Here is a 26,073-nt window from a genome sequence, read left to right on the forward strand (position 1 = left end):
ACTCTCATCTTTATCAGCTGATCATGCCTTCACAAAGGATACATTTTACTGTTTACCGTGAGGAGTCAAAACATTGTGTTAAGGCACATTTCTTTTCCTCAGTGAACAGATAGCAGCTTACTGGGTAATGGATCCAACACACTCCGTGTCGGTTGTTGTCTTTGTACTGTCCCTTGAAGATCAGCCTCCCGTCGGTGTCATACTCCTGGGCTGGCCCATTCAGTTCCCCATCCACATACGTGCCTTGGAGAACCCCTCCATCCTCATAGGTGTAAACACCCTGGCCCTGCAGGGCATCATCCACGTAATATCCTTCCAGGGTGCTGCGAGGCAAGGGGGAACAGAAAGAACAGTCTGAGGAAACGGTGTTATACCTCCCCTCTTCTCAGCATACTTCGGTAGGTAGAGTATGTCTTGCTACTGTTGGCTCTCTCATTCCACTGTGGGCCCCAAGGATCAAACTCAGGTTGTCAGGCTCGGTGGCAAGCGCCTTTACCCACTGAGCCATTTAATCCCAAAGGATCAGGTCCAAGGACCTGCAGGCTCAGCTGTGTTTCAACCTTTACATGCATTTAAAACAATACCTGGAGTTCCCATAGATTGATGGCTAGGAAAAATGCCGAAGGATGGATACATGGTTGGTGATGTCAGCTTGTTGGCAGGACATTTACCTAACATGCCCAAGGCCCTAGGTTCCAGGAAGCCTTAACCCATAACCTCCTCGTTCTTAAGAATCTCTTTTTCCCCTCCCTCTTTTTTTCTCTGCCAAAGGAAAGAGAGAAGAAAAAAGTCACAGGATGGGCTGAGAACAAGTCTCACCTCCCTGTGCCTCCAGGCCAGGCAGATCTGCAGCTAACACCGGGAACTGGCATTTCTGCTGTCACACTCAGCTCACGCTGGTCATTCAGTGCCCCTGAGGGCCAGCACTCATGGACCCTCTTGAGGGCCTCTTGGATGGCTCAAACCCAGGGGTCTTCAATCACTCAGGTATGCCTTAGCTTATGCAATGGGTCATCTTATTTTCAAGTCACTAATGTATTCTACAGTAACAATGACAACTGGCACCCAATCAAAAGGCTCTCCTTGACCTCTCTTTGGAGATCAGGCTTTCTTTTTGTTTTACAGTCATGCATTCCCCTAACGACAAGGACAGGCTCTGTAAGTGTCATTAGATGATTCTGTCATTATATGAACAACACAAATCTAGATGCTATAGCTAATCTTTCTCCCGATAATCTTTTGTGGCATGTGCTGTGTGTGTGTGTGTGTGTGTGTGTGTTTCTCAGCTGCACACATGTGCTCATGTACACAATCAGTGGTGTAAAGGAGGAAGATTGCAGGCTCAACCCTGCTGGTTCCATTAGCAGCCTGACGGAGGCTGAGCCCCAGGGTGCTAGACCAGAAGAAAGCTCATGGTATGTTTATGGTAATTTTGCCATTCCCTTCTTACCTCTGGTCCTCAGAAAATACATTTGGAAGTTCAGAAATATGTTTCGTGTCGAATATTCTTATGTAATGGAAGTAAGTTTACTAAGAATTCCATTTGGAATAAAGAAAAGGGCAGTCCAAATAATTTCAAAAATTTAAAATGTAAGGGTCAGCAATATGGCTCAGTGGGTTAAGGTGCTTGCTGCCTAATTTGAGGATATGAGTTTGATCCCCTGGGCACACATTATGCAAGGAGAGAACCCACTGAGGTAAGTTGTGCTCTGCTTCCACATGCAGCTCATGGTGTCTACGCCTCCCAACAAATAACATCCACACACGAAATAAACAAATGTAATTAAAGATTAAAAACTTAAATATAAGATACTCAGAAATCAAGATGGTTTGACTGACATCAGTTTTTATTCACAGATGCAGCAAGCAAACATTTAAAGGTATGTAAGTAGTCAGCACTGCGTGGGGCTTTTGCCAGCATGGTGCACAGAACATGTACAGCCCAACAGTACTTTGTGGTAAGCACACATTGCTCAAGAGGCCATGAAGCATAAGCACACGCCGTGTACTGGGTAGGCAGGATACACATACTTTACACTAGGACAAGCACACACTGTGTACTACCTTAAGTGGGACAAGCAGACATGATGGACATCATGTTCTGGGGCAGGTAGAACAAAGCGAGGCATAGGGACTGAGCGGGCCATCCCCGCCTCTGCCGAGTAAAGCCTTGTCTTATGATTGAGAATGATCTGTAATTATTAAATGAAATTCACAGCCCGAGCACTGACAGCTCCTGATTTCATTGTAATTACACTACTTGTGGTCTCCCAAGGGGATAAATAGTTCTCTTTCCCGTTTGTTTGTATTATCGATGACAAATAGGCTTATTAAATTCGCGACAGGAATAAAGTATACTTTAACATCACTTTTGCATAAGTAATCAAAACTCTAAACTCAGTGAAGCTGAATTAATGAGATGCAACTGTCATTAGAATCACACAATTAAAAAAAAGAGAGCTGTTCGCTCACTCGGAGAAGGGTTGCTAATCAACTGACGGGAGATGTGGTACAGATTGCAGGGAAGTGAGTCAACCATCTTTCTCCATTTCTGGGAGTGATTGTCAGGTAAGACTCAAGATGCCCAGTGAAGTCTGAATTTTAGACAGGTTATAAACTTCAGCAGGAGTAGAGCCCAAATATTGAGGTAAGATATAAATATAGAAATATATTTTGGGCTGGAGAGATGGCTCAAAGGTTATGAGCACAGACTGTTCTTCCAGAGGTCCTGAGTTCAATTCCCAGCAACCATATGGGGTCCACAACCATCTGTAATGGGATCCGATGCCTTCTTGTGGTGTGTCTGAAGACAGCTACAGTGTACTCACATACATAAAATAAATAAATCTTTAAAAAATATCTTCTTGTTGCTGGAATTATTAATTGAACCACGTGTTCTAAGTTTTTATTTGCTAGTCCTGTTTGCAACCTGGTTGACTTTAGATTCTCAGCAGTGTTAAAAACGTTCCTATGTGCGCTTGGGCATTACCCCAACAGACAAGCACCCCAATCCCTCTCAGATTCATGATCAAATCTTAAAGGCACAGGTCTTTTGGACAAGTTAATATTCTTGTGACTTGCACATATTTTGAGTGTATGAGTGCCACGGCTTGCATCTGCAGGTACGAGGACAATTTTTGGGAATCAGCTTTTCCTTCCACTGTGGGTGCTGGGAGCTGAGCTCAGGTCATCCAGCAAGAGCTTTTACCCACTGAGTCATGTTTGTTTCTTTTTGCCATACAGGGTTGGTCCTGGCTGTCCTGAAACTCACTTTGTGGACCAGGCTGGCCTTGAACTCACAGAGATCTGCTTACTTCTGCCTTCAAGTGCGGGTGCTAAAGGGGGTGCCTCTACACCCAAACTCCACTGACACCTCTTGTTTTGATTCTGATCCTCACTGTTTTCATGGCTTGCCGTTGCCTCTTTGCCTGGGAGCCCAACCTCATTCATTAAAAATGAATCCAAATTCTACTTTCAAGTCCTGTCTCTAACAAATTAAACTTGCGGCTCTTAGTTTGAGAACATCATTCTAGGAATGGTTTCATGTGGCTGTGCTATTACCTAATACTGGCAGCCAAGGAGGGTGAGGAGCCCTAAGGCATCTGCTAAAGCGACTTCCAGCTAACACCTTTGACCTCTGGAAGTGGGAGGGACAAGTGAAATGAAGTATAATGCGTCTGGCCATATGCTGGACTCCTTCAAAATTGCTTTTGTTTTTGACAGAGGATGTGAGTCTAGAGAATCTGATGATCATAAAGACTCAAAATAACAGCAATTAGCAAAATCTAGTTCTTTCTTTAAATAAAACCCTTGAAAATGAACGGCCATGGACTGAATGCTTAGGGCCTTGTAAAACCTGTGCCTTGAACCCTTATTCCTCAATGGGGTGGTCCTAGCAGATGAAATGGTACTGGGGGCGGGGATCAGGTTCCAAGGTCTGAGTCCTCCCTAGTGACCAGGAGCTTGCTTTCTCTGGCTTCCTTTTCACCATGGGAGGATGAAGGGACAAGAAAAGTGAGCATACATCTGTATGCAAGGAAGCAGGTCTTGCCAGATTGGTGAATCTAACAGCATTTTGACCTCAAAGCTTCCAGCCCTCCGGAACTATGAGAGGTAAACACTCCCCAAGGTAGACACCATCAGAACCAAATTGGAATGTGTGACACCCATTGGTGTCTGGTGCTGAATTGCTGATGGGGGTGGGGGGCACTACACTTTTTGGAGTTGATTGTTGTGTGTATCAACATTATGACATGTGACACTTTGATGTCTTCCCTAACATAGTAGGCCTCTAAGTCATTAACTAAGACTATAGTAACAGCACCTGGTCACCATCATCATCCAACCCTGCCCCCAGGCACTGGCCAGATGTGCTCTGCCTCTGCCAGGCTCCTAGCAAGTGCTACTGCACTACAGAGAAGAAGCTAAATGCATCCTAGGGCTCCTGGGGAAGTTTCACAATTCTAGCTAAGAAGTGCTGCTTGTGGTTGCACACACCATTAATCCTACGCTAAGGTGGGGGAGGCAGGTGGATCTCCAAAGCCAGCCTGGTTTACACAGTGAGTTCCTGGACAACTGGGGATAGATATATATAATCAAAACCAACCAACCAAGAAGAACAGTTAAGAAGTGATCTCAAAGAAAATGAAGAAAGCTCAGGAAAAAGGAAGCAGACAGGTCACTATTTTCTCACTGCTGGTCAGAATGGAGCAGCAGATGTAGTAAAAAGAAGAAAAAAAGAAAGAAAGAAAGAGAGAGAGAGAGAGAAAGAGAAAGAGAGAAAGAGAAAGGAAGAAGGGAGGGAGGGAAGGAGGGAAGGAAGAAAGGGAGGGACTGGAGAGATGGCTCAGCGGTTATGAGGACGAACTGCTCTTCCAGAGGTCCGGAGTTCAATTCCCAGCAACCACATGGTGGCTCACAACCATCTGTGATGGGATCCGATACCCTCTTCTGGTGTGTCTGATGAGAGAAATGGTGGTGTACTCATATTGCATAAAATAAGAAAGAAAGGAAGAAAGAAAGAAAGAAAGAAAGAAAGAAAGAAAGAAAAAAAGAAAGAAAGAAAGAAAGAAAGAAAGAAAGAAAGAAAAGAAGGAAGGAAGAAAGGAAAAGAAATGTGACTTCTAAAAGTGAATTTAGTCAGTGTTTCATACTTGTAATCTCATGGGAGGTAAAGGCAGGAGGATCAGGGGTTTAAGGTTATCCTAGCTACATAACAAGGCCAGCCTGGGTTACATAAAACCTTGTCTCAAAACAAAACAAAAACAAAAACAAAACATGAGAAAAACAAGAAAGAAAATGTAGGAATGAATTCACCTTAACTGTAATGGTCAGGAACACAGAGAGGATTTTGTCTCACATGGGAGGCTGGGATTCGTGACATCAAAAGTTCATTTCTACCTCAGCTTCTGTGAAATGTGACCAAGCATTTGTAACAACCTGGGAAACCTTAGGTGTCCTCATTTCCCCTCAGCCCATAGGGAGCCCTCTCAGCAGAACACACCAAGACAGAAAATCAACATCAGAAAATGCCTCTGAGAGGCTGGGGGTGACAGCTCAGCTGGTAAGCCACTTGTCTTGCAAACTTGTCTTGTGAGGACAGGATGTGGTTTAGTTCCTCAGAATCCACTTTAGAAAAAAAAAGAAGACGACAGGTGTGGTGGTATGGATCTGTACTCTCAGCCTTAGCCTGTTTGGTGAGTTTAAGCCAGTGAGAGGCCTTGTCTAAAAACAAACAAACATTGAACACGCTCAGCAGGTATAGTGCTTGCCACCAAGCCTGGTGACCTGATCCCCATTTGTGGGACCCACATAGTAGGAGGAGAGAACCAGCTCCTGCAAGTTGTGCTGTGACTTCCACAAACACTGTGGCATGTCTAGCCCCTCCCAATAAATAAATCTATGTATTTAAAAAGGAAAATCAAGGTTGATGTCACTGAGAAACAATGGAGCTTTTTCTTTTTATCCTCCACACATGTACACACACACACATGCACACGCACACATGCACGGCTAGGGTACAGAAAAATAAAGGCATGCAGTAGAAAGTACTCTGAGACCTAGCTGGCATGTCCAGGAAAAGCACTGAAAATAAATATTCACACACTGGATTCCCAGCACTCTTGAGGAAAAGGCAGAGGGGCAGCAGGTTTGAGGGCAGGCAGGCAGAGTTTAAAGAGCAGAGGATGACGCTCTGGTAGAACATCTTCCTGGCATTCATGAGGCCCTTCCCCAGTACCAAAGAACAATCATACATATGATAAATTATCTCTCTTCTTATCTTGGGCTCTAGACCACAAGACTCCCAAAAATTACCATTCCACAGCATGAAAGTAGATGCCTCTGGGCTACTTCGTTTCTTCTTCTTCTCCCAGTTCTAGGCTAATGACAAGTTCTGACTCTATGCTTATAAATTTTGGTGGAACTCAGACCAGTTAAACTGTACTAAACACCCAGATTAGCCATTTCAGGCAAAATCAAGGATGCAGATATCAAAGCATTCTTAGCGGCAGAAAACATTTCCATAGGAGCCTCAGGACCATACACACCCAGTGTCAGGCTCCATCCAGACCATGCCGCACCAACAGAATCAAAAGATCTTGTTTGCTGACTGCATACACATCCTTATCTCAGGACCCAGAGAGGTTAAGACGTCTCAGTTTCTTGAATTAAGTCTCTGTTGCTTTAACTTAGATTTTTTTCTTTTTTCCTTTGGAAGGGTAGGGGGAAGAGTGGAATATATGGGCCGAGGACATATCTCTGTAGTAAAGGTCTTACATAGCATGGACCAGGTCCTGGGTTCAAATCCTCAGCACAGAAAAAAAAATGTGAAAAATATCACATGATAAAATTAAATCACGTGTGAACTTAAAATTAATTTTACAGAGAGGAAAAGTTGAGCATGGTAGTATACCTTGTCACTGTAGCCCCCTGGGAGGTCGAGGCAGCAGGGTCAGGAGGCCGAGGAAATCCTCCACTAAGCAGTGAGCATGAGGCCAGCCTGGGTTACATGAAACCTCGTCTCAAGAGAAAAAATAAGCACCTCAAATGGAAAAGAAAAGCCAATGGATTTACTGCTGGCGACTGGGCACATCCTTCAACCTCTCCTTCAGATCTGCCATTTATGAACCACATGCAAACTACTGCACATGCATGGCACATGGTGACCTGATAGGGCACTTGAAGTCAGACTCCACCAGCAAGGCACATGGGGAAGGCACTCAGGGAGTCCTGTTTCCTCCCTGCCTGCTCAGGGATCAGTCTCTCTGTGGTTATCAGGGAATACATCTTGGCACACTGGTTCAGATGCTCAGTCTAGCCCATTAATGCTCTGGTACACCGAAAGGCCCGCCTTCAAATACAACCAACTTGCTGGACCGTTTCCCCTATGAAACGGTCAATTGTTGGCTAGCCTCATCTAACCACCAAATTCAAAGTATGAACGGGCTCATGCTCATGCGTGTGAGCGCATGTGTGTGCATGTGTGTGGCCATCTGGATAAGCTCTAACTTGTTTCCAGCTCCCGCATTCACTTGGCAAGGGTTTTACTATCATTATTTTAAACTATCACGTTAAGAGAATGTGTCATAAAGTACAGAAGACATCATAGGCAGAGACTGTGCACTCAAGGAAACTCTCCTTAGGTGGGGAAGGGAAATCAGCCCTTTACAAAAAACATACATTGTTGAATGAATGCAAAAATAACCTTGGCACCAAGTAAAAATTGACATTTTCCAGAAGAAGAGCTATGATTAAACTGCCATAAAAACCAAGCAGGGGAGTTACCTTCTGGAAAGAGGGATTCTGAAAGAGGCGGTGTTGATGTCAACACCTTGAAAGAGAGCCCTGGGGACCAGGGATCCGGCGGGTATTGAAGTTGTGCCAGTGTATGTCTGTCTATATGACATACGTGCTTGTGCTCATGGGTATGTGTGAGCGTGGGCACATACATGCCATGGTACATGTGGAGGTCAGACTGTGGGCGTCTGTCCTGCCTTCGACCTTGTGTGATGCCATTAAGCTACGTTATGGTTACCGGGTAGCCATGAAATGAATTTGTACAAGACAGGAGTGGGCCCTAAATCAGAACATCACTAGACAGACACATCCCAGGCTCGGGTACTCATCAGGTTGGCTTCTGCACTGTCATCACCGTCATTTCTGGTCACCAAAGCCTTGCATATATGTTGGGGTTACTCTCACCTTTTGCATGAGCTACACACAGACTTTTTTTTTTTTTTTTGAGACAGGGTTTCTCTGTGTAGCCCTTGGCTGTCCTGGAAGTCACTCTGTAGACCAGGCTGGCCTCGAACTCAGAAATCTGCCTGCCTCTGCCTCCCAAGTGCTCGGATTAAAAGCGTGCGCCACCACTGCCTGGCACACACAGACTTTTAATTGAATTCTTCCATTTGTATCACTTTTTCCTTTGACATAGTTGGAGATCCCCATGCCCCCGGAATAAGACAGAACAGCGAGGGCTACCTGCCATCAAAGAAGAAGAATTTCCCACGTCCAGTCTTTTCTCCATGCACAAAGTTGCCCTCAAATCTGTCCGTGGAAGAATAGGTGACAGTGCAGAACCCGTGTGGTAAACCGTCATCATCCAGGTGCCCTGGGGAAAGAGAAACTGTCAGCTCAGAAAGGTAAGGCAAGTCTTAGAAACTGCCAAGGGAGGCCAGAAGAGGGCATCAATCTCCTGCATCTGGAATTACACGTGGGTTCTGGGAGCTGAATTCAAGTAAAAGTAGCAAGTTCCTAACTGCTGAGCCATCGGTCCAGCCCTCACTTCCACGTCTTGAGAGGACCAAGCTCAGCCCTACTGAAGATTATCTACTTGGTGTTTTGTATACTTCGTGAACTGACTGGTCCATACAGAAAGGCCTGGGCATGTCTGAAGACCTAGAGTTTGCACTGGCTTGCCTTTTCCCTGTGACTGTGATATACTGTCAGTAGGGCCATCCGCAGCCTGGTTACCATTGCCCAAGCTCCTGATTCCTTGTTACACCAGATCCTTTGTTACTACCTACTTGTTTCACAAATCCCAGGCACCCCCACCCGCATTAGTATCCCTCCATCATCTGGGTGAAAAGATTTTGCAGAGACGAGTGAAAATAGAGGCAGTCATCACTCTACTGCCTTCTCCCCTGGGTTAACTACCTGGATCATGGGTGAAAGCACTAAATACTGTGCAATGCACGGACCTTAAACATTCAATATGGCTTCCAGATGGCCAGCCCACTGGCTTAAAACACAAACCATGCCACTATATGAATGACTGAATCTCCTAATCTCTCTCTCTCTCTCTCTCTCTCTCTCTCTCTCTCTCTCTCTCTTTCTTTCTTTCTTCTTTTTTTTTTGTTTTTCAAGTCAGGGTTTCTCTGTATAGCCCTGGCTGTCCTGGAACTCACTCTGTAGACCAGGCTGGCCTCGAACTCAGAAATCCACCTGCCTCTGCCTCCCAAGTGCTGGGATTAAAGGCGTGCGCCACCACTGCCCGGCCTAATATTTCTATTTAAGATGATAAAGTTGGGGCTGGAGAGATGGCTCAGTGGTTAAGAGCACTGACTGCTCTTCGAGAGGCCCTAAATTCAATTCCCAGCAACCACATGGTGGTTCACAACCATCTGTAATAAGATCTGATGCTCTCTTCTAGTGTGTCTGAAGACAGTTACAGTGTACTCATAAATAAATAAATAAATAAATAAATAAATAAATAAATAAATAAAAAAGGTGTGGGTCCTAAGATGATAAAGTCCGAAGCTAAGAATAGAACTTGGGCAGAGGGCTTAGATAGCGTGTCTGAGAACCTAAGCAATACCCAGCCATGCAAAATAAAAATTAAGAGAGAGAGAGAGAAAGAGAGAGAGAGAGAGAGAGAGAGAGAGAGAGAAAGCTATGGTCTCTTAAAAGAGATGATAAGTAGTCATAAAGAAAAAAATGTTCTTTATATGATTGACTGAAGCATAAAAACACAGCAAAAAAGATTGCATTTTATCATTGACTCAATATGGGATAAGTTACCTGGAACATGGTACAATACTCATGCTATCATTTACCTGTGGATTGAGTGACCTAGAATGCAGTACAATAATACGCTCTATTATTTGTCTATTATGCATATGTGTGTGTCTGGTTGAGTTCATGTGCACCACACACGTGTAGCCTTCAGAGGGCAGACAAGGCTGTTGGATCCCCTGGAATTGGATATGAGCCACCATGTGGGTGCTGGGAACCAACTGGAATCCTCTTATCGTGGCACCGTATCTCCAGGCCCATATATGGCTATGGAAACACACCACAGGCATATTAGTTTCTTTTCTTTTGAACACAAATATTTCCTACAAGGACCAGGAAATCAATGGTTAGCAGGGAAACAAACCAGTCCAAGCCTACTTTCTTTTGGTAGAAAAACTAAATTACACGATATAATTCTAATAGAGTCATAGGAAATAATTTGGACAACTATTTTCTAACCATCTACTGATAACATTTTTTCATTGAAACAGAAAAAAAATTTACTTTTTTTTCTCATTTAATGAAAGAACATTCAATATCGAGCTAAAAGCTTTTTCTTACGAAACATTGAAATCAATTAAACGTAGCCGTTAACATTCCTGTGAATTTAGTGTCCTACTTTTGATTTGGTGGATATATCAGAATAATTAGGTTAGTCTCTCACGAGAGTAATTACTGATACGTGGGACTGCTTCCACGATGGAGAAAGGTGCACATCCTTCAGACTTTAAAAAGTGATTGTTGATAAAGCTGTTTTCCTACTGCAAAGCAAGAGAAACATTATGATAAACAGGAACACCGAGGGGGAAGGAAAGCCAGTGTAAGCCATGTATTTTCCTTCTTCCCTGTCCTATTTCTGAATCAAACACTGAAGATGTGGGCACCCTCTGCACTGAACTCAGATATTAAAAAATGGAAGGTGTTCTGTAACTGAAAGCAGGCGGAGGCCAGTTCTGACCCCAGGTGAGGACAACAAAGTCTCACCCCTGCTCTATGACTGATTTGTTGGACCTTTCTGCAACAGGCTAATGGAGAAGGAACCCCTCCACGCTTTGCTGGAGGATTTTGAGTGACACTCACTTCTCAGAGGACCTTGTGCATCTATGAGGAGATACACATGGACGGGTGGATCTTCCCTGCTAGTCTGCCTGCACATGAAAGTTCTGAAATCTGTCAGACCTCACACAGAAGGATTTCCACCTTGACTTGGTTTGTTTTGCATCCTTGGGTGTAAGCAACGCAAAGACTAGAGAGTGTCTGAAACTTCCACATTTACTGTAGTCAGTTTTCCAGACTGCTAAGTAGCTAACCCAAACAGCAAAACCAAACAACCTGGGCGTGGTACTAAAAGCTTGCAGTCTTACAACTCGGGATTAGATCAAGGACAGCCTCAGTAGGCAGCAAATTTGAGGCCAGCCTGGGCTGCATAACATTCAGTCTCTGACACAAACCACAGCAGACCAGAACAGAATGAACAAACAACCCCTATTAGAAAAATAGCAACAAGAAGACTTGCAAAGCAGACAGACCTAGGGAAGAGATTAGGAAGTTAAAATCCTGCCGCATCTGAGCACTGTGAAAAGTCTTAGCAAGGTTGTGTGGCATCACAGCCTTAGCAGCCAACCTAACGTCACTATCCAGAGAAGAAAACAACTATGAAGCTACTGTTTGGGTCGGTGAGGGGCGGGGCTACTGTTTGGGGCAGTAGGGGGCGGGGCTAAGTGCTTTCTTGGTACCTCTTTGAAACCTCAGATGACTAAAGACTACCTCGTGACCTGATCGCTGACAGCTGATCGCTCTAAATGAGTGCAAGGTTGTGGAAAGCCCCGGCCTCCAACCCACCCATTCACTTTCTAGAGAAAGGCAAACAAGTCGGGAGCTCCTTCTCCTTGCTGGTGGCAGAATAAGAGCTGCAGAGATGTACAGCAGTGAAAGGGCTTTCTTCTGTTCTGTCCTGAGGACCCTGTGCCAGCGCCACACTGGGCTGCTCAGAAATGCCTGCAACTCCATCTCCAGGGATCCCACACCCTCTCCTGCCCTGCTGCACACATAAACAATATGAGTAATTACACTAGAAAGTGAAAGAGAAACTGTTTAGGGGAACTAAGGGCAAGGCAGGGTAAGTATGGGGTGATACATTCAAAGCACATGACATACATGTATGAAAATGACGTTACATAACCCAGTGTCAAGTACTAGGAAAAGAAAATACATATTAAAAAAAAATCAATGTTTCCAGTTGTATGACCATGTAATGACTGTGCACTACTGAGCCAAATGGTTTACTGTGATGATATATCTTCTTAACAAAAACAAAATCCAAACCAAAAACAAACAAAAAACCCCACCAGCGATGCCCAGGCTCCTTATAGGGAAAGGCAAGGAGACTTTGTGGGCAGACTGCAGGGAATGCCAGGATTCTCAACATCATATCCTGCTTGCAGATTCTCATCCCTTGCTGGTGTTGCTAACTCAGTGTGGAAACTCTAGTCCTTGCTGAAGTCTACAGAATGTGCCCCGTCAGCCAACCACCTTCCAGGCCAGTTCCCACTCCACAGAAGGTGGGCACCAGGCCCAAACGTCAGGCCAAATTCACTGGAATGATCGCTTTGTGCTAATAACACAGCCCCAGCAAGCAAGGCACCCAGAATCTGTCTACAGAAAGACTGAACAGTAGCCAGAGAAAAGAAAAAAGTAACGTGCCTAATTTTCTTTTCCATTTTTTTCTAAATATTTTCATGCACCAAGCGAATAGAAGAAAGTCAAACATTTCCCTAGAGTCACCTCTGAGCAGAGTTTTTTTTTTTTTTTTCTTTAACTTGATAAGATGGGTCTGTTGTGTTGGCCTGAATCAGAGATGGGGCACTGACTGCTTTCCACTTCGAAGAGATCTGAGAGCTCTGGGTGCGTATTTATTTCCCACAGAACAAGAGACTGTGGCCCCATACCGTGTTTGCAGACAAAACATGGCCCCTCCCCCCAAAAAAATCATTTAAGAAAAGCAAGCTTATTAATGCCAGGAACATGCCTTCTTCATGATGGATTCACAGTGACCGCCAAAGGCACAGGAGCACAGATGTGAGCTGGCGAGGGCTGTGGGTTTCACGAGTGGTTCACAAAGAATGGTGGACACTTGGCATTCTGTCCCAGGCACAGAGTGCAGACACAGATAAGAGACAGGCAGGGCCGGACAGTACGGCGGTTGTTAATAAAATAACCCTGACTGTTTGGAGGGGACGGGAATGCTAGAACATGGAGCTGTGTGTTTTCACTGTGGTCCCTTGTTCTGAAGACTGACATTTTCCCACTTCGAGCTCTTTCCCTCGGTGTCTCTTATGTCGTTTTTTTTTTTTTTCTACTCTCATACTGCACATCTGATACCACAAGAGCCTCGGCCATTGGTTCATGCCTTCCAATTGCCTAGTGCATCAGTTTAACTTCCCGAGCAGAGCTCTGACCCTGTCCTTCGCTCCACAGCCTCTGTTCCATCACAACCTATGCTCTCAGCCTGCGGCCACGCTCCCTTTTCCCATCTCCCCCTTGTGTGTCGTTTTCTCTTTTCAGTCTCATGTTTCAGTTGAAGTCAGAGAGTGTTTTCTGGAGGGGCCCCACAATTCAGTGCCTCTCACCTATCCACACTAAGCTCTCTCGCAGGTTAATTCTGCCACCTCTTCAGGGAAGGCTCATCCACAGGTTAATTCTGCCACCTCTTCAGGGAAGGCTCATCCACAGGTTAATTCTGCCACCTCTTCAGGGAAGGCTCATCTGAGTACTTCTCTAGGCTACAGGCAATTGCTAGCCTCAAGGTGCATGCACCTGTGTCCCTGTCTGTCCCTCCTTCCCCAGACTATGGGGTTTACCAAGAGCCCGGGCTGGCCTCCAGCTTGTAGCAATCTCTCACCTCAGGCACCCAAGTGCTGGTATTACAGGTGGGGGTCACCATGTCTGGCTAAGATCGATGTTTATTTATTTGTGTGTACATGTGTATATTATAAATGCATAGGTAAGCACAAGCATGGTGCAAATGTGGAAACTGGAGGGCAGTAAAGGAGTCAGGTTTCTTCTTCCATGTGGGTACTAGGGATTGAACTCAGCAAGAGCCTTTACCCGTGTGAGCCATCTTGTTCGCCCATGCTTTGTTTTGTTGTTTAAAGCTACAGTGATGGCCAGGGATAGTAGCCTATACTTCTAAACCCAGCTTCTTTGGAGAGTGAAGCAGGAGAATTATGCTTTGGGGCCAGCCTATGCTACAGAGTTCCAAGATAGCTTGGGGTTACAAAATAAGACTCTCGTCAGGGGTAGGGGTGTCAGAGTGAGAACTTAAGTGGAATTGCCAGGTGCTCTGAGCACGGAAGCTAACTGGCTTCCCACAGAAGCAGGGCAGACCCTGCAACCCAAACTGCTTCCTCCTGACACTGAGTCCTTTCCATGGGGGTGGGAGTGTGAGGACTCATCCATCTTATATTCAGAACTGTACTAGGACAACAAGGTCCGATAATCCCAGCACTTGGGAGACTGAGGAGGATCATGGCCGGTTTGAGGTTAGCTCAGGTTACATAATGAGTTCCAGGAGAGCCAATGATGACAGAATGAGAAGTGCATCCAAGAAAAAACATACGTTAATTAAAGAAAAACTTCACCAGGGCTGCAATGTCACCATGAGATTCAAAGTGTGCACCACCTTATAAGACATTTGACCTCAAGTCCTGAAGAGGCCAATGTGGAGAGCTTTTAGGACTGCTTCTAGAAACTTGTTGGGAATTTGACATCTGGCCAGAACGAAGTAAGCTCAAGGTGGGAATCAGACTTTGGGCAAGGATTCAGGAAATAGGTTCAGGTTAAGAACATTTACCTTTGAGTTAATGCAAAGCTTGGAGCAGGCTCAGCCAAGGCATGTGTGGATTCCTTTTGTCTTGGTCATCCTGACTAGCCCCTAGAAAGATGTTTTCAGGATTTTGTTTATTGCCTTGCTTGTTCCTTGATCCAGAACTGATCTTATTATTTTGCATATACTTAAAGTGGTATAAAAGTAGACTGGGAAAAATAAACCCGCTTCAGCCTCAGAACTGTCTGGGGTCAGGCTACAGTGTTGTCTAATTGTCTTTTTTCTTTTTAATCCTCACTCCTACCCTGGAGAACCTGTTGACTGGCTGAGCTGGCTTGGTCAGGTCAATGTCTTCCTCAGAGGAGGAGGGAAAAGAAGAGAAATGACATTTGCTGTGGAGGCTGAAGGTCAGATTCTTTTTCTCCAAATATATATATATATTTTCTGAAACCTACTCACCCTCTATGGAAGAAGCTACCTCAGAAGTGACAGAATCACCATGAATGGTATTGCCATCACGTATTAACTGTTGCTTCTTAGCCCAATCACTAAGCATTTCACATGTTTGATTAACTGATTAAAATAAGAAAAAAAATGAGTTTCTAAAAGGAAATGCTGGGCTGGAGAGATGGCTCAGTGGTTAAGGCGCTTGTTCTTGCTAGACCTGGGGTTCAATTCCCAGCACCTACATGGTGGTTCACAGATGTCTACAATGCCAGTCAGGAGGCACATGATACACAGATGTACGTGTAAGAAAAACATTCATATACATAGAACAAATGAATACAAGCAAAAAAAAAAATTAAAGGGAAATGCTTTAAAAAGATGAGCGATGTCAATGAGTATGGTTCATGCCATTATTCTGCACTCAGGAAGCTGAGGCAGGTGGATTGGACTACATAGTGAGTCCCAGGCCAACCTAGGCTACAAAATAAATTCTAGGTTAACCTAGGCTATAAAATACAGAATGAGACATTGCTGGGAAAGAAAGGAAGGAATGTAGATTTGTAGGAATTAGAAAGAATGGTAGGACAATGACAAAGAATTTCACAAGTCTAGACTGTCTCCCTTCTTTGACAGGTGTCCTGTCCTTAACTTGTCAAAGCTTCTCTGTAAAAGGAGTATAATATAGTACCCACTCCCACGGCTGGAGGGGTAATGTCTGAGCGGCGCAGTGTGGAATCTGCCTGTAAGGAGAGCTGCATCGATGCTGATAATAGCTGTGACAAGGAAAACATCAGAAGACAATGTGTGCACAGAGATGAGACGTGCACACAGACGACTTTCTATTTAGGACAAGATCACAGCCGTTCGTTTATACCTATCCAGAAATGTGTGCTAGACTTTAAGTAAAAAGCAGTGCAAAGTGCCAAGGCAAATAATACCTGGAGAAGGGCCAGGGGTGTAGTTTCCTGCAAGCACACACTTGCTCAGGGCACACTGCAAAACTGAGCCCGAGATGCTTCTCAAGGATTTTTCCTTCCCCCTTTTGATGTATTTGTTTTGTTTTATAAGTAGGGGTGTTGATGCCAGCAGAACTGGAATGACTGAGGGCTCTGAGTTGCCATGCAGGTGCTGGGAACAGAATCCAGGTCCTCTTCCAGAGCAGGCACCAAGCCATCTCTCTACTGCTTTTTATGTTTTTGAGACAGAATCTACCTAGTATAGGTCCAAGCTCTGTTAGAACTGCCAGTCTTAAAAAAAAAAAGATCCTCTACCTGCCTTCCATGTAACTGGGATTACATATATGCTCCACTAAAGACTTTAAAATATGGGCTGGAGTATGTAGCTCAGTGGCCTATTGCTTGACCAACACACACACACACACACACACACACACACACACACACACACACACAGAGAGAGAGAGAGAGAGAGAGAATGAGAGAGAGAGAGAGAGAGAGAGAGAGAGAGAGAGAGAGAGAGAGGAAAGAAAATGTTGTTGTTCTTTTAAAACTCCAGGTCTAGTTGCTCACATCTGAAACCTCAGCACATGACATCAAAGCCAGCCTGGGCCACAGAGATCTTGTTTCAAAAATCCACAAAACCAAAAATCTACAAAAAGCAAAACAACCCTTTCTCTACTTGTTGTTTACTCTTAGGTAAAACTGAGTGAGTGCCCAAGACAAGCCATGGTTTAAGCCAGCTGTCATAGCATAATTATTAATGCTGCCTTTCTTGCTCTAATGAGCTGAGTTATAGTATGCTATGTCTGTCTATCCTATATAGAAAGACTCCCCCTTCTTCACACACGCACACACACCCCATTTATGTAAAGAAACGTCAGTGTTTTGAAGCTTTGAATTCACTGGACTAACATGAAACCTGAAAACATACTTTAAACATTTTTATTTTGAGACAGGGTCTGATATAGTTCAGGCTTGGTTTGAATTTGCTATGCAGGTGGATGACCTTGAACTCCCGATCCTCCTGCCTCCACCTCTACTTGCAGGTGTATGCCACTAGGCCTGGTTTTTGTTCACATGCTAGTGCTAAGATCATAAACACCAGGGCACATTTCTAAACATCAGCCCAGGGGAAGGTGGCTTGGGCTGGGGGCACTATCTGTGATCAAAGGTTTGCTTTTAAAAATTGCAAGTAAAAGAATAGGAGGAAGGGCTGGAGAGATGGTTCAGTGGTTAAGAGCCCTGGCTGCTCTTCCAGAAAACCTGGGAACAATCTCCAGTACCCACATGCCAGCTCACAACTATGTATAACACCAGTAACAGGGAATATGATACCCTCACACAGACATATATGCAAGCAGAAACACCATTGCATATGAAATAAAACAAATAAGTAAAAATCAACAACAACAGCAACAACCCAAACAAACCTTAAAAAGGACTATTAAAAAAAAACCTGGAAGAATAAGAACAACTGTGGTAATTTGTTAAGAACATTATTTCTGTCATAACAGAAATTTACAAGAAGTCAATAACTCTGAAAGTTAAGGAAGGCTTCCTATGGCTGGCTTAAGTAATGCTGTCTGGGCCTCACTAATCCCAACACTGGGTTTATTTAGAGACATAGAAGCTCTGTGAATTCACAACATTTTAGTCTTTCAAAAGTTACAAGCAAAACTATGTACTTTAAAGTTGTTGTTTTAAAAACTAAAATGAAGAAATACATTTTATAACTTAAATTAGAATGGATGCCTTTCCGGGAATTCAAAAAATTATTCTACTTCATCTCACCCTAAGCCTTCAGCAGTCTGCAAACGTTGTATTTATGAACACACCAAAAAGGGGTTTCTTCCAACTTAGCACTAACAAATACATATCCATATGCATTTGTTAAGCGCCGCCACTTTAGTTTTCTTTTTCGTTTGTCAGACCTGTTTATACAAATTAGATCAAAACCAGATTCAACCATCGACTTAAAATTATTTAGCGAGTTGCTGCGTTTAACAAATTCTGGAACGACACTACGCAATCTTGCAAAACATCACGGGAACACTATCTGGGATAGACTAAGAGAAATAATAAATACGCTTAAAGAGTGTTTTCCAGTGTTCATTGTTACAAAATCACAACCTCTCAAGACACAAACAACGAGATTGTATAACGTTCCCACGGACGTTTTATAAGTAGGGGGCTAAAAAAAAAAAGAGGCGGAGAAACTCAGCAAAACACCGTGGCGACGAGAGTCGGGGGAAGGGTGCGCAAGAAGGGGCGGAGAAACCTGACACCCGGGCGGTGATATCACCCGCAGCCAACAGCTCGGAATTCAGAAAGTTAAGTGTCACCCAGCAATTTGGGTCCTGGCTGGAGCGTCCGCACGGCGCGTCTGCACCTCGCTCGGAAGCCAGGGAGGGGGAGAGGATGGGTGGCTGAGTTCACCCAGGGGCAGCGCAGACCCCGGCCGGCCGCCTCCGGAACGCGGAGCGTTTAAGCCTGGTGGGGAGCGTCGTGCACTACCTAGCTATGATTTCATCTCCCCCCCCCTCCCCGGGAGGAGCGGCCGGGGCTGCCATGTGCCTGGTGTGAGGCCGGGTGCGCTGCGATGGAAGACCCACCTAGACCCGGCCCTGGTGGCCGCTGGACGCAGCGACTCAGCCAGGAAAAGGGCAGGCGGTCGGAGAGGGGAAGTGGAGGTGGCTGAAACGCCGCTGCTCCGCGGAGATCACGGGCCTCAAGGGACTGTCCTCCGACGCCCTCCCATCCTCCATCCCCGCAAGGACTAAGGCCAAGGTGCTAGGCAGCGTCGTAACTCCCAGGGAGGATGCTGCTGTGGCCCGGCGGGATGCAGGGGCCCAGCCTTCCCAGGGCCGCGGACCCCGCGGGGCCCCATTCCTCGCCTGTGCCCCGCCGCGCCCCGCGCGCTCCCGGCGGCGTGGCGTAGGCAGTGCAGCCCCCGCCTGAGCCGAGCGACCCGCCATTCGCTTAGGGACCGCGGTGGCCTTCGGCTCGGCCCCGCGCGCGTCGCAGACCGCCACTCTTTTGGCGCTTTCCGCCCCAGACGCCTATCCCCACCCCAGGATCCCGGGGAAAAGCTTATCGTACCTTCCACGGCTTCCTCCACCACCTCGTCGTCGCTATCCATGGCGGCTGCGACCCTACCCAGAACCGGGCCGTGCGGCCGGCTCCCGTCCCTCCGGGTGCTCGCGGTGGCTGAGCGAGCTCCGGAGCTAAGCCCTGCGAGTTTGGAGGAGGGGGAGGAGGGGGAGGAAGAGGAGGAGCAGTCGGGGCGGCTCGCGCTGCCTCCCCCTACAGTCCTTTCAATTCCTCCGCCAGCCGCGGCTGCCGCAGCCGCCGCCTCCCCCTCCCCTCGTCCCCGGTCCCCGAGGCTCCGGGGTGCTGCCGCCACTGCAACTTTCTCCTGTGATACCCCCTCTTTGTTATGGAGCAGCTGATCCGCTGACATCACCGGGCGCCGGTGCGCTCCCTCCCTCGCTGATTGACAGTTCCCGGTCCTTTCCCAGAAGTGAGGATCCTTAGAACCAAAGGCGCTCCGGGGCTGCGCCGCCTCTTCCAGGCTGTGGGCAGGCCCGGCGGCATTTACCTTTTGGCTTGGTTCACTGTTCGCCAGCCACGCGGTCCAAGTCTCCGCTGGCTGCTCGCTAGCACCGGGGGACGCGAGGGTACCCGCCTGGGGTGGGTGGGGGGCTCGGAGCCCCGGATACCCCGCGACGTGCCACCGGGGACTTGGAAGTGCGCCGTGCTGGATGTTCCTACCACCATCCCATTCCAGGACAGCTAGAGCGCACTCGGAACTAAGGAAGCTTTTCTGCTGCTCCTGAGCTCCGACTTCCTCTCGCCCTCGAGCCCCACTTCACTCGGCTCGCTACCCGCCAGAGTTGCAAAGTGTAGCGGGCACCGGAGCGCAGGTGCCCCCTCTTTCTCCACTGCCTAGAATCGCCTCCATAAGCCAGTTTCCTAGACTCCAGGGGGCGTCCTGTGCCCCGGATTCTACCCGACTACACGTCCTACCCAGGAGTCCCCAGTCTCCACCTTCTTTCGCATCTCCAGGCCCCTAGGGAGATCCAGGAATTCGCCAAACCCAAATGGCAGCAGACTGGTAATCAGGCCGCACCCGAGGTCTGGCCGGTTCCTTCTCCTCCTTGTCTTGGAGACGGAGCCACCAAGCGGAGAGCCGGAGCCAGGACCCTGTATCTAACGCGCCTCCTTTTCTCGCCTCCAGTCTTGTACTTGTGATGTCCCTAGAAGTCTCTTTAGTTTCTCCAAGTGCCAACCACTTCACAGACTCAGGCATCTTTGAGGGAAGAAAACCCCCTTCTCAGCCCAGCCACTTAAAGAGTGTCATTATGGCTCTACCTCTTACAGGAGGCAGCAAAGGATCTCTTTAAATAGCGGGTTAAATGGATGCACATATACACAATGTACCATGGAATTACCGGGTGCCGGTCTGGCCCTCTGCCAAGGACAGTCACCATGGCAGGTGGGAGGGGTGGGATAGCAAGCAAAGAAAGTTGTTCCATTTGAACAATCAATGAGGCAGGATTTCAAGGCACTTCCAACCTTCCAACGCCTGGGAGAGTCAGCACCCCCATCCCTTCTTAAATGCCGTTTTATTTTTATTTTTTATTTTTTATTTTTTTAAGGCAGGCTCTCCTGTAGCCCGGGACTCACCTCTAACTCACTATGTACAGGAGGACAATTTTGAACTAATCATCCCACCTCCATCTCCACAGCACCGCAATTACAAACACTGGCCAGCAAGCTGTTTATAATATTGGAGATCCAATCCAGGTTCTTCCATGTTAGGGAAGCAAGCTCCCTACCAACAGAGCTGCACCCCGGCTGGCTGTTATGTCAGTCAGAAAAAGGAAAAAATAAAATAAAATAAACCGCGTGGTAGCATTAATCCCAGCACTAGTGAGGCAGAGGCAGGCAGATCTCTTAGTTCAAGGCTAGCTTGTTTGGTCTATAGAGTGAGTTCCAAGTCAGCCATGAACTCCTGTCTCAAAGGGAAAAAGCATTTAAGAGAAAAATTATAGAAACACTAGCCCCAAATTCTATCAGAAATTTTTGCGCCACTCTGACTGCTTTAGAAAGAGGAAGGTTGTGGATGTTCGGTTAGAAAGCTTACAGTCCAGTCTCCCTCACCTGCAAAGTGGACCAGGGAGGCCACGCTGGCAGTGTGGGTTCCTCTTCCTGGGCATTAGACATTTAGGCCATATGGGGAGAGACTTCTCTGGTTTAGGCTGGATTACCCTTTGGACCTTTAGCATAGGCTACACCACTGTACACTCTGTCTCAGGCTACATTGTTCTAAACTCTTCCAGACCTCTTTGAGGTCTGTCTTGGGATTGATCTTAAGATCTTTCAGGGCAGGTACCTGGGACCTTAGTTAGGCTCCACAGAAATCTCTATTCCTGCAGGGAAATATGAAAGGATACCTCTAATTATAATGTAAATTTAATCTTTTTTAAAAATGTTTTCATTTATATATGTGTGCATATATATAAACGTACATGCGTACACGTCGGCATGCTGGGTGTGTGTATGAGTGTACCTAAGGAGGCCAGAGAGCATTGGAACCCTGGAGCTGGAGCTTCAGGCAGTGGTAAGCCCTTGGGTGTGGGTGCTGGGAACCAAGTGTGGGTCTTCTGAGTCATTGGCAGCCCCGTATAACATCACTTTAAAACATGAATACAGAAACAGGATCTTACTGAGTGTGTGTGCACGTGTCTGTGAGTGTGTGCTAGACAGAGTCTCTCACTTGCTTGGAACTCATGGAGGAGTCTAGGCCTCAGATACCCACCTGTTCCTACCTTCCAAGTGGTTGGGTTGCAATCATGTACCTCCACACTTGTCTGTTTTGTTGTTTTGTTTTTAAACCATGGATTCTGGAGTTAAAGAATCTCACCAGTCCTTATTCAGAGTTTTTGAAAAGGCATTTATTGTGTTCCATCCCTTTCTGGTTTTGAGCTGTATGATATCTCCTCCTGTTTTTAATCCTTCTGTATCACTACTTTCCCTACACATGATGCTGATGCTCACATGATGAAGAATACCCATCTCCTTGAGTTACTAGACTATAAAAATGCTGAAAACCGCAGGAAGAAGCAAAAATGGCTTATTTCTTTACTGAAAGAGGGTAATGTCAGGGCAGGAAACATCCCCTCAGAACAGGCACAGGCTCATGGTGGGAGGGTGCGTGTGTGGTGGGGAGGGGGAGGGTCTGCCATAAGTGTCTTACCTCTGTCTTTGGGTTCAGAGGAGAATGTCCTCTTGGAGGAGTGAGGTTAGCCCAGCCTGTTATGAAGAACCTTTCTATGTGCTACTTTGATAGACGTCCATTCCTGCCCCTACAGAAATGAGTCTTGAATATGCCTAGAAGGCTCTGGATGGGGACGCAGGGCCCTCTGGTATGGGTCAGGAAGGAACTCGCTGGCCCTTTCCATCAGGAAGGAAGCCATTAGGATGGTTCATCTCAGTCTTTACCATTCATTCCTCTTGGCTCTAGACCACAAGATTAGGGAAGATGTTTGCTGGGTCCTCTAAAACAGTGGTTCTCAACCCCCTTCTAGTACTGTAACCCTTTAATAAGTTCCTCATGTTGTGGCGACCCCCAACTATAAAATTGTTTTTGTTGCTACTTCATTGGGGAGAGCTTTTTGGGGCTGCTTGGCAGGAATTTGACATTGGGCCAGGACAGGGAAGTAAGTTCAGGCAGGAATCTAATTTTAGGCTAGAACAAAGAAGTAGGCTTCAGGCAAGAATATGACCTTGGACTAGGCTCAGATACCTTGGTCATCCTGATAAGCCCTTAGAAACAGTGATCACGGGACTTTGTTTATTGCCTTGCTTGTTCCTTGACTATTTGTGTTTATTGTTTGCTTGTTCCTTAGCCTAGGCCTGACCTTATTACTTACATGTAATTAAAATGGCATAAAAGCAAATTGGGAGAAAATAAACAGGCCTCAACCTCAGAACTGGCTGGGGTCCTGCTACAATGTTATCTAATTGTCTTTTTCTTTTTAATCCTTGCTCCTGCCCTGGAGAACCTGTTGACTGACTGAACTGGCTTGGTCACTTTATAACTGTAATTTTGTTACTGTTATGAACCAAAATGTAAATATTTTTATATTTTTGGAGATAGAGGTTTGCCAAAGGAGTCAGGACTCACAGGTTGAGAACTGCTGCCTTAAAAGGTGCTTGAACCTTTACAGGTGTTTTTTGTGCTAAGTCTGTTGACTGATGGATCCTTATTTGGAGCCCCAGAACCCAACAGAGTCCCTGGAGCCAAATGTAGGATGAACATTGGCAGTGATGGTTTTGCAGAAAGGACTTTCCTGTTTCCTGTAAACAGTGCTGAGTTTTTCTCACAGACTTGATCCTCTTCTGTGATTTGGCCAAATGCTTTATTTCAACCCAAGTGTCAATGGCACCTTTTGCATTGTTCCGAAGGCCCCCGCAAAGGTATCCACACCCTGTTCTTTCCTTCAGTGCATTTCTCTGAGAGCTCGTTTTACAAACTCTCCACGTGGCTTCCACCAGTTTCTTACCAATGTGGCCATGAGCTAGAAATCAATAAGCTCTTGCTCAGAGACAGTGCACAGCAACAATAGCAGCTGGCTGCTCCTAGCTCATAGATTCCAGTATAGTAGGGTGTGCACACGATACCCACAGTGAAACCCTGGTGTGAGACTGTCTTGTACACCATATGGAGTGCTGACTTCTGTGGTTTTACTTATTAATCTATTTTAATTAGTTAATTATGCAGTGCCAAGGCTTTGTACATACTAGGCAAGCCTGCTACTGCTACTCCTAGCCCCTTGGTGGTGGATTCAGGAGGGCTTCTCCTGGCTGAGTATGCCTTCGACCCCTCACTGGTCCAGTCAGACAGGACTCCATCACTGAGCCACTACTCCCCAAACCCCAGCTCCTAGTGAGTATTCTCCTGCTGAGCCATGACATGGAGTGACTGGGCTAAGCATCTGAGGTTTAGCTTCTGTTGTCCTCACCTGTGGCCCATCCCTCCACAGGGGAACCCAAGCCCCTCCTCCATTGTCATCGTAAAATTGAAATACCCAGCTACTTAAAGTCATTTCCCACCCATGGCTTTCCCCAGAGAACTCACAAGATTCATCTCCTTGCAAACATGATGTAACTTTTACTGTAAATATATTTCTACAATCTTCCTCCAGCTGAGGCACTTCCTGGGTAAACAAGCTTGTCAGAGAGCAGATGCGCATGCAGAGTGTTAGTATTCTGTCTAAACTCCACCTCTACAGTTACCTGGCAGCAGCCAGGTATGCTTCTCCCCACAGTTACCTGGCAACAGCCAGGTAAGGCCTGCCCACTATAAAAGGGGCTGCTTGCCCCCACCTCACTCTCTTGCTCCCTTGATCCCTCTCCTGCAGGTTCTCTGACCCCTCTTTCCTCCCCCCTTCCCTTCCCCCTCTCTCCACGGGGTCATGACCGGCCTCTACTCCTCTACCTCCCTGCTCTCTCTCTCTCTCTCTCCCCCCCCTCTCTCCCTAATTCCGCCCCCCCCCCCATGGAACCATTTGGTCTGGCATTATCTGTCTAAGCTGTGCGCCTGAAATCTAACAATGGTGCTGAAACCCAGGAACGAAGACTTTGGGGACCTCGAGGCTCATGCAGCCGCAGGCTTCAGTTGCTGTGACCGTGCAGGATGGACGCCACGCCACTCCTGCCACTGCTACACCACGCAGACTTCATCTGCTGCTACCTGCCATCACCGAGCGCGTGAATTAACATCCACTGCTGAAGACAAGCCCCATCCACTGCTGTGAGACTCGCCAAACTTCCACCGCGTGAGCTGTGCCACTGCGGCCGCCTGAGTGGTACTCTGCCACGTGGGCTGGGTAGCAGGACAGGCACACAGATCCCCTGGTTTCACCTTTCCTGATACCAGACTGCACACACTTGCAAACAGACACCAGCATATTAACTGGTAAGTAGTTTCCGTTTGGCCAGAGGGAACCTGGACACTCAGCGCCTGGCCAGCATTTCCTGGACTAAGGGGTTGGCTTTTCATGGCCCTAGTCCATATGACTGGCCTCTAGCCGACCTATGACTTAGGACATTGGCCTGTTGGGTGATTTTTCCCTCTCGGAAATAGCTCCCCCTCCCCCAAGCTCTCGCAGCTGCCGGAAATCCTGGTACCAGGTGGCTATTTCCTGGTGGACTAGCTTCTGGTGGGCTAGCTCTGCGGAGGCCCTTAGATAGAGTCATGACGACCTGATTATCTAGGCTGAGCCTGATTTTCGTTACCAGTTTTTCTTTCAGGATGCCAACTGATAACTTGGCAACAATCATGATCACCCAATGGGCACATCGTCTTTGTCCATACCCACAGACACCTCACTTGGTTGTCTACTGAAAAACCTCAAATCCTTAAGATTAATGCCTGAGTTGAGGCCTTCCAAATTAATATGCCTTTGCAATAAGGCTTGGATTCGATACCCTCTAGGTAATAGACTAACGTGGCCACTTAATGGCACACTGAACCCAATTATTTTAAAGAGTCTTAACACATACTGCCAACAGTCTGGTAACTGGAAAGAAATTCCCTAAGCATTCATCTACCTCTATTATACTCCTTCCATGTGTCCTGCCTGTTCCCCACCCCAGGTTCTCTTAGCCATGAAACCTGCTCAACCCCACACCTCTTTCTAATCTTTCTTTTTTAATTAAACCAAAATGGGGGAATTGCGGAGACTCTAGCAGATGTCTGCAGGTTCCACGCTCACTAGCCTAGCCTAGAACTGGCAAGCTTCCCCATCCCCCACTGGCCAG

The 26,073-nt window shown here is 46.5% G+C and overlaps 1 protein-coding gene across 1 annotated transcript in view; it reads right to left on the reverse strand.

The window, feature by feature from the left end:
* Setd7 (SET domain containing 7, histone lysine methyltransferase) overlaps nucleotides 1–19,442 on the reverse strand; it is a 41,255-nt gene extending 21,813 nt beyond the window's left edge. Inside the window, exons 1-3 of the mRNA XM_028763584.1 lie at nucleotides 19,345–19,442; nucleotides 8,482–8,611; nucleotides 122–323 (exon numbers count right to left, since the gene is read on the reverse strand). Of these exons, the coding sequence (XP_028619417.1) occupies nucleotides 122–323; nucleotides 8,482–8,611; nucleotides 19,345–19,384 (372 nt within the window). The 5' untranslated portion in view covers nucleotides 19,385–19,442. The remainder of the gene's footprint in view (nucleotides 1–121; nucleotides 324–8,481; nucleotides 8,612–19,344) is intronic.
* Nucleotides 19,443–26,073: the final 6,631 nt, after the last annotated feature.

Source organism: Grammomys surdaster, unplaced genomic scaffold (genome assembly GCF_004785775.1).
Source record: "Grammomys surdaster isolate TR1022 unplaced genomic scaffold, NIH_TR_1.0 139, whole genome shotgun sequence".
Lineage (NCBI taxonomy): Eukaryota > Metazoa > Chordata > Mammalia > Rodentia > Muridae > Grammomys > Grammomys surdaster.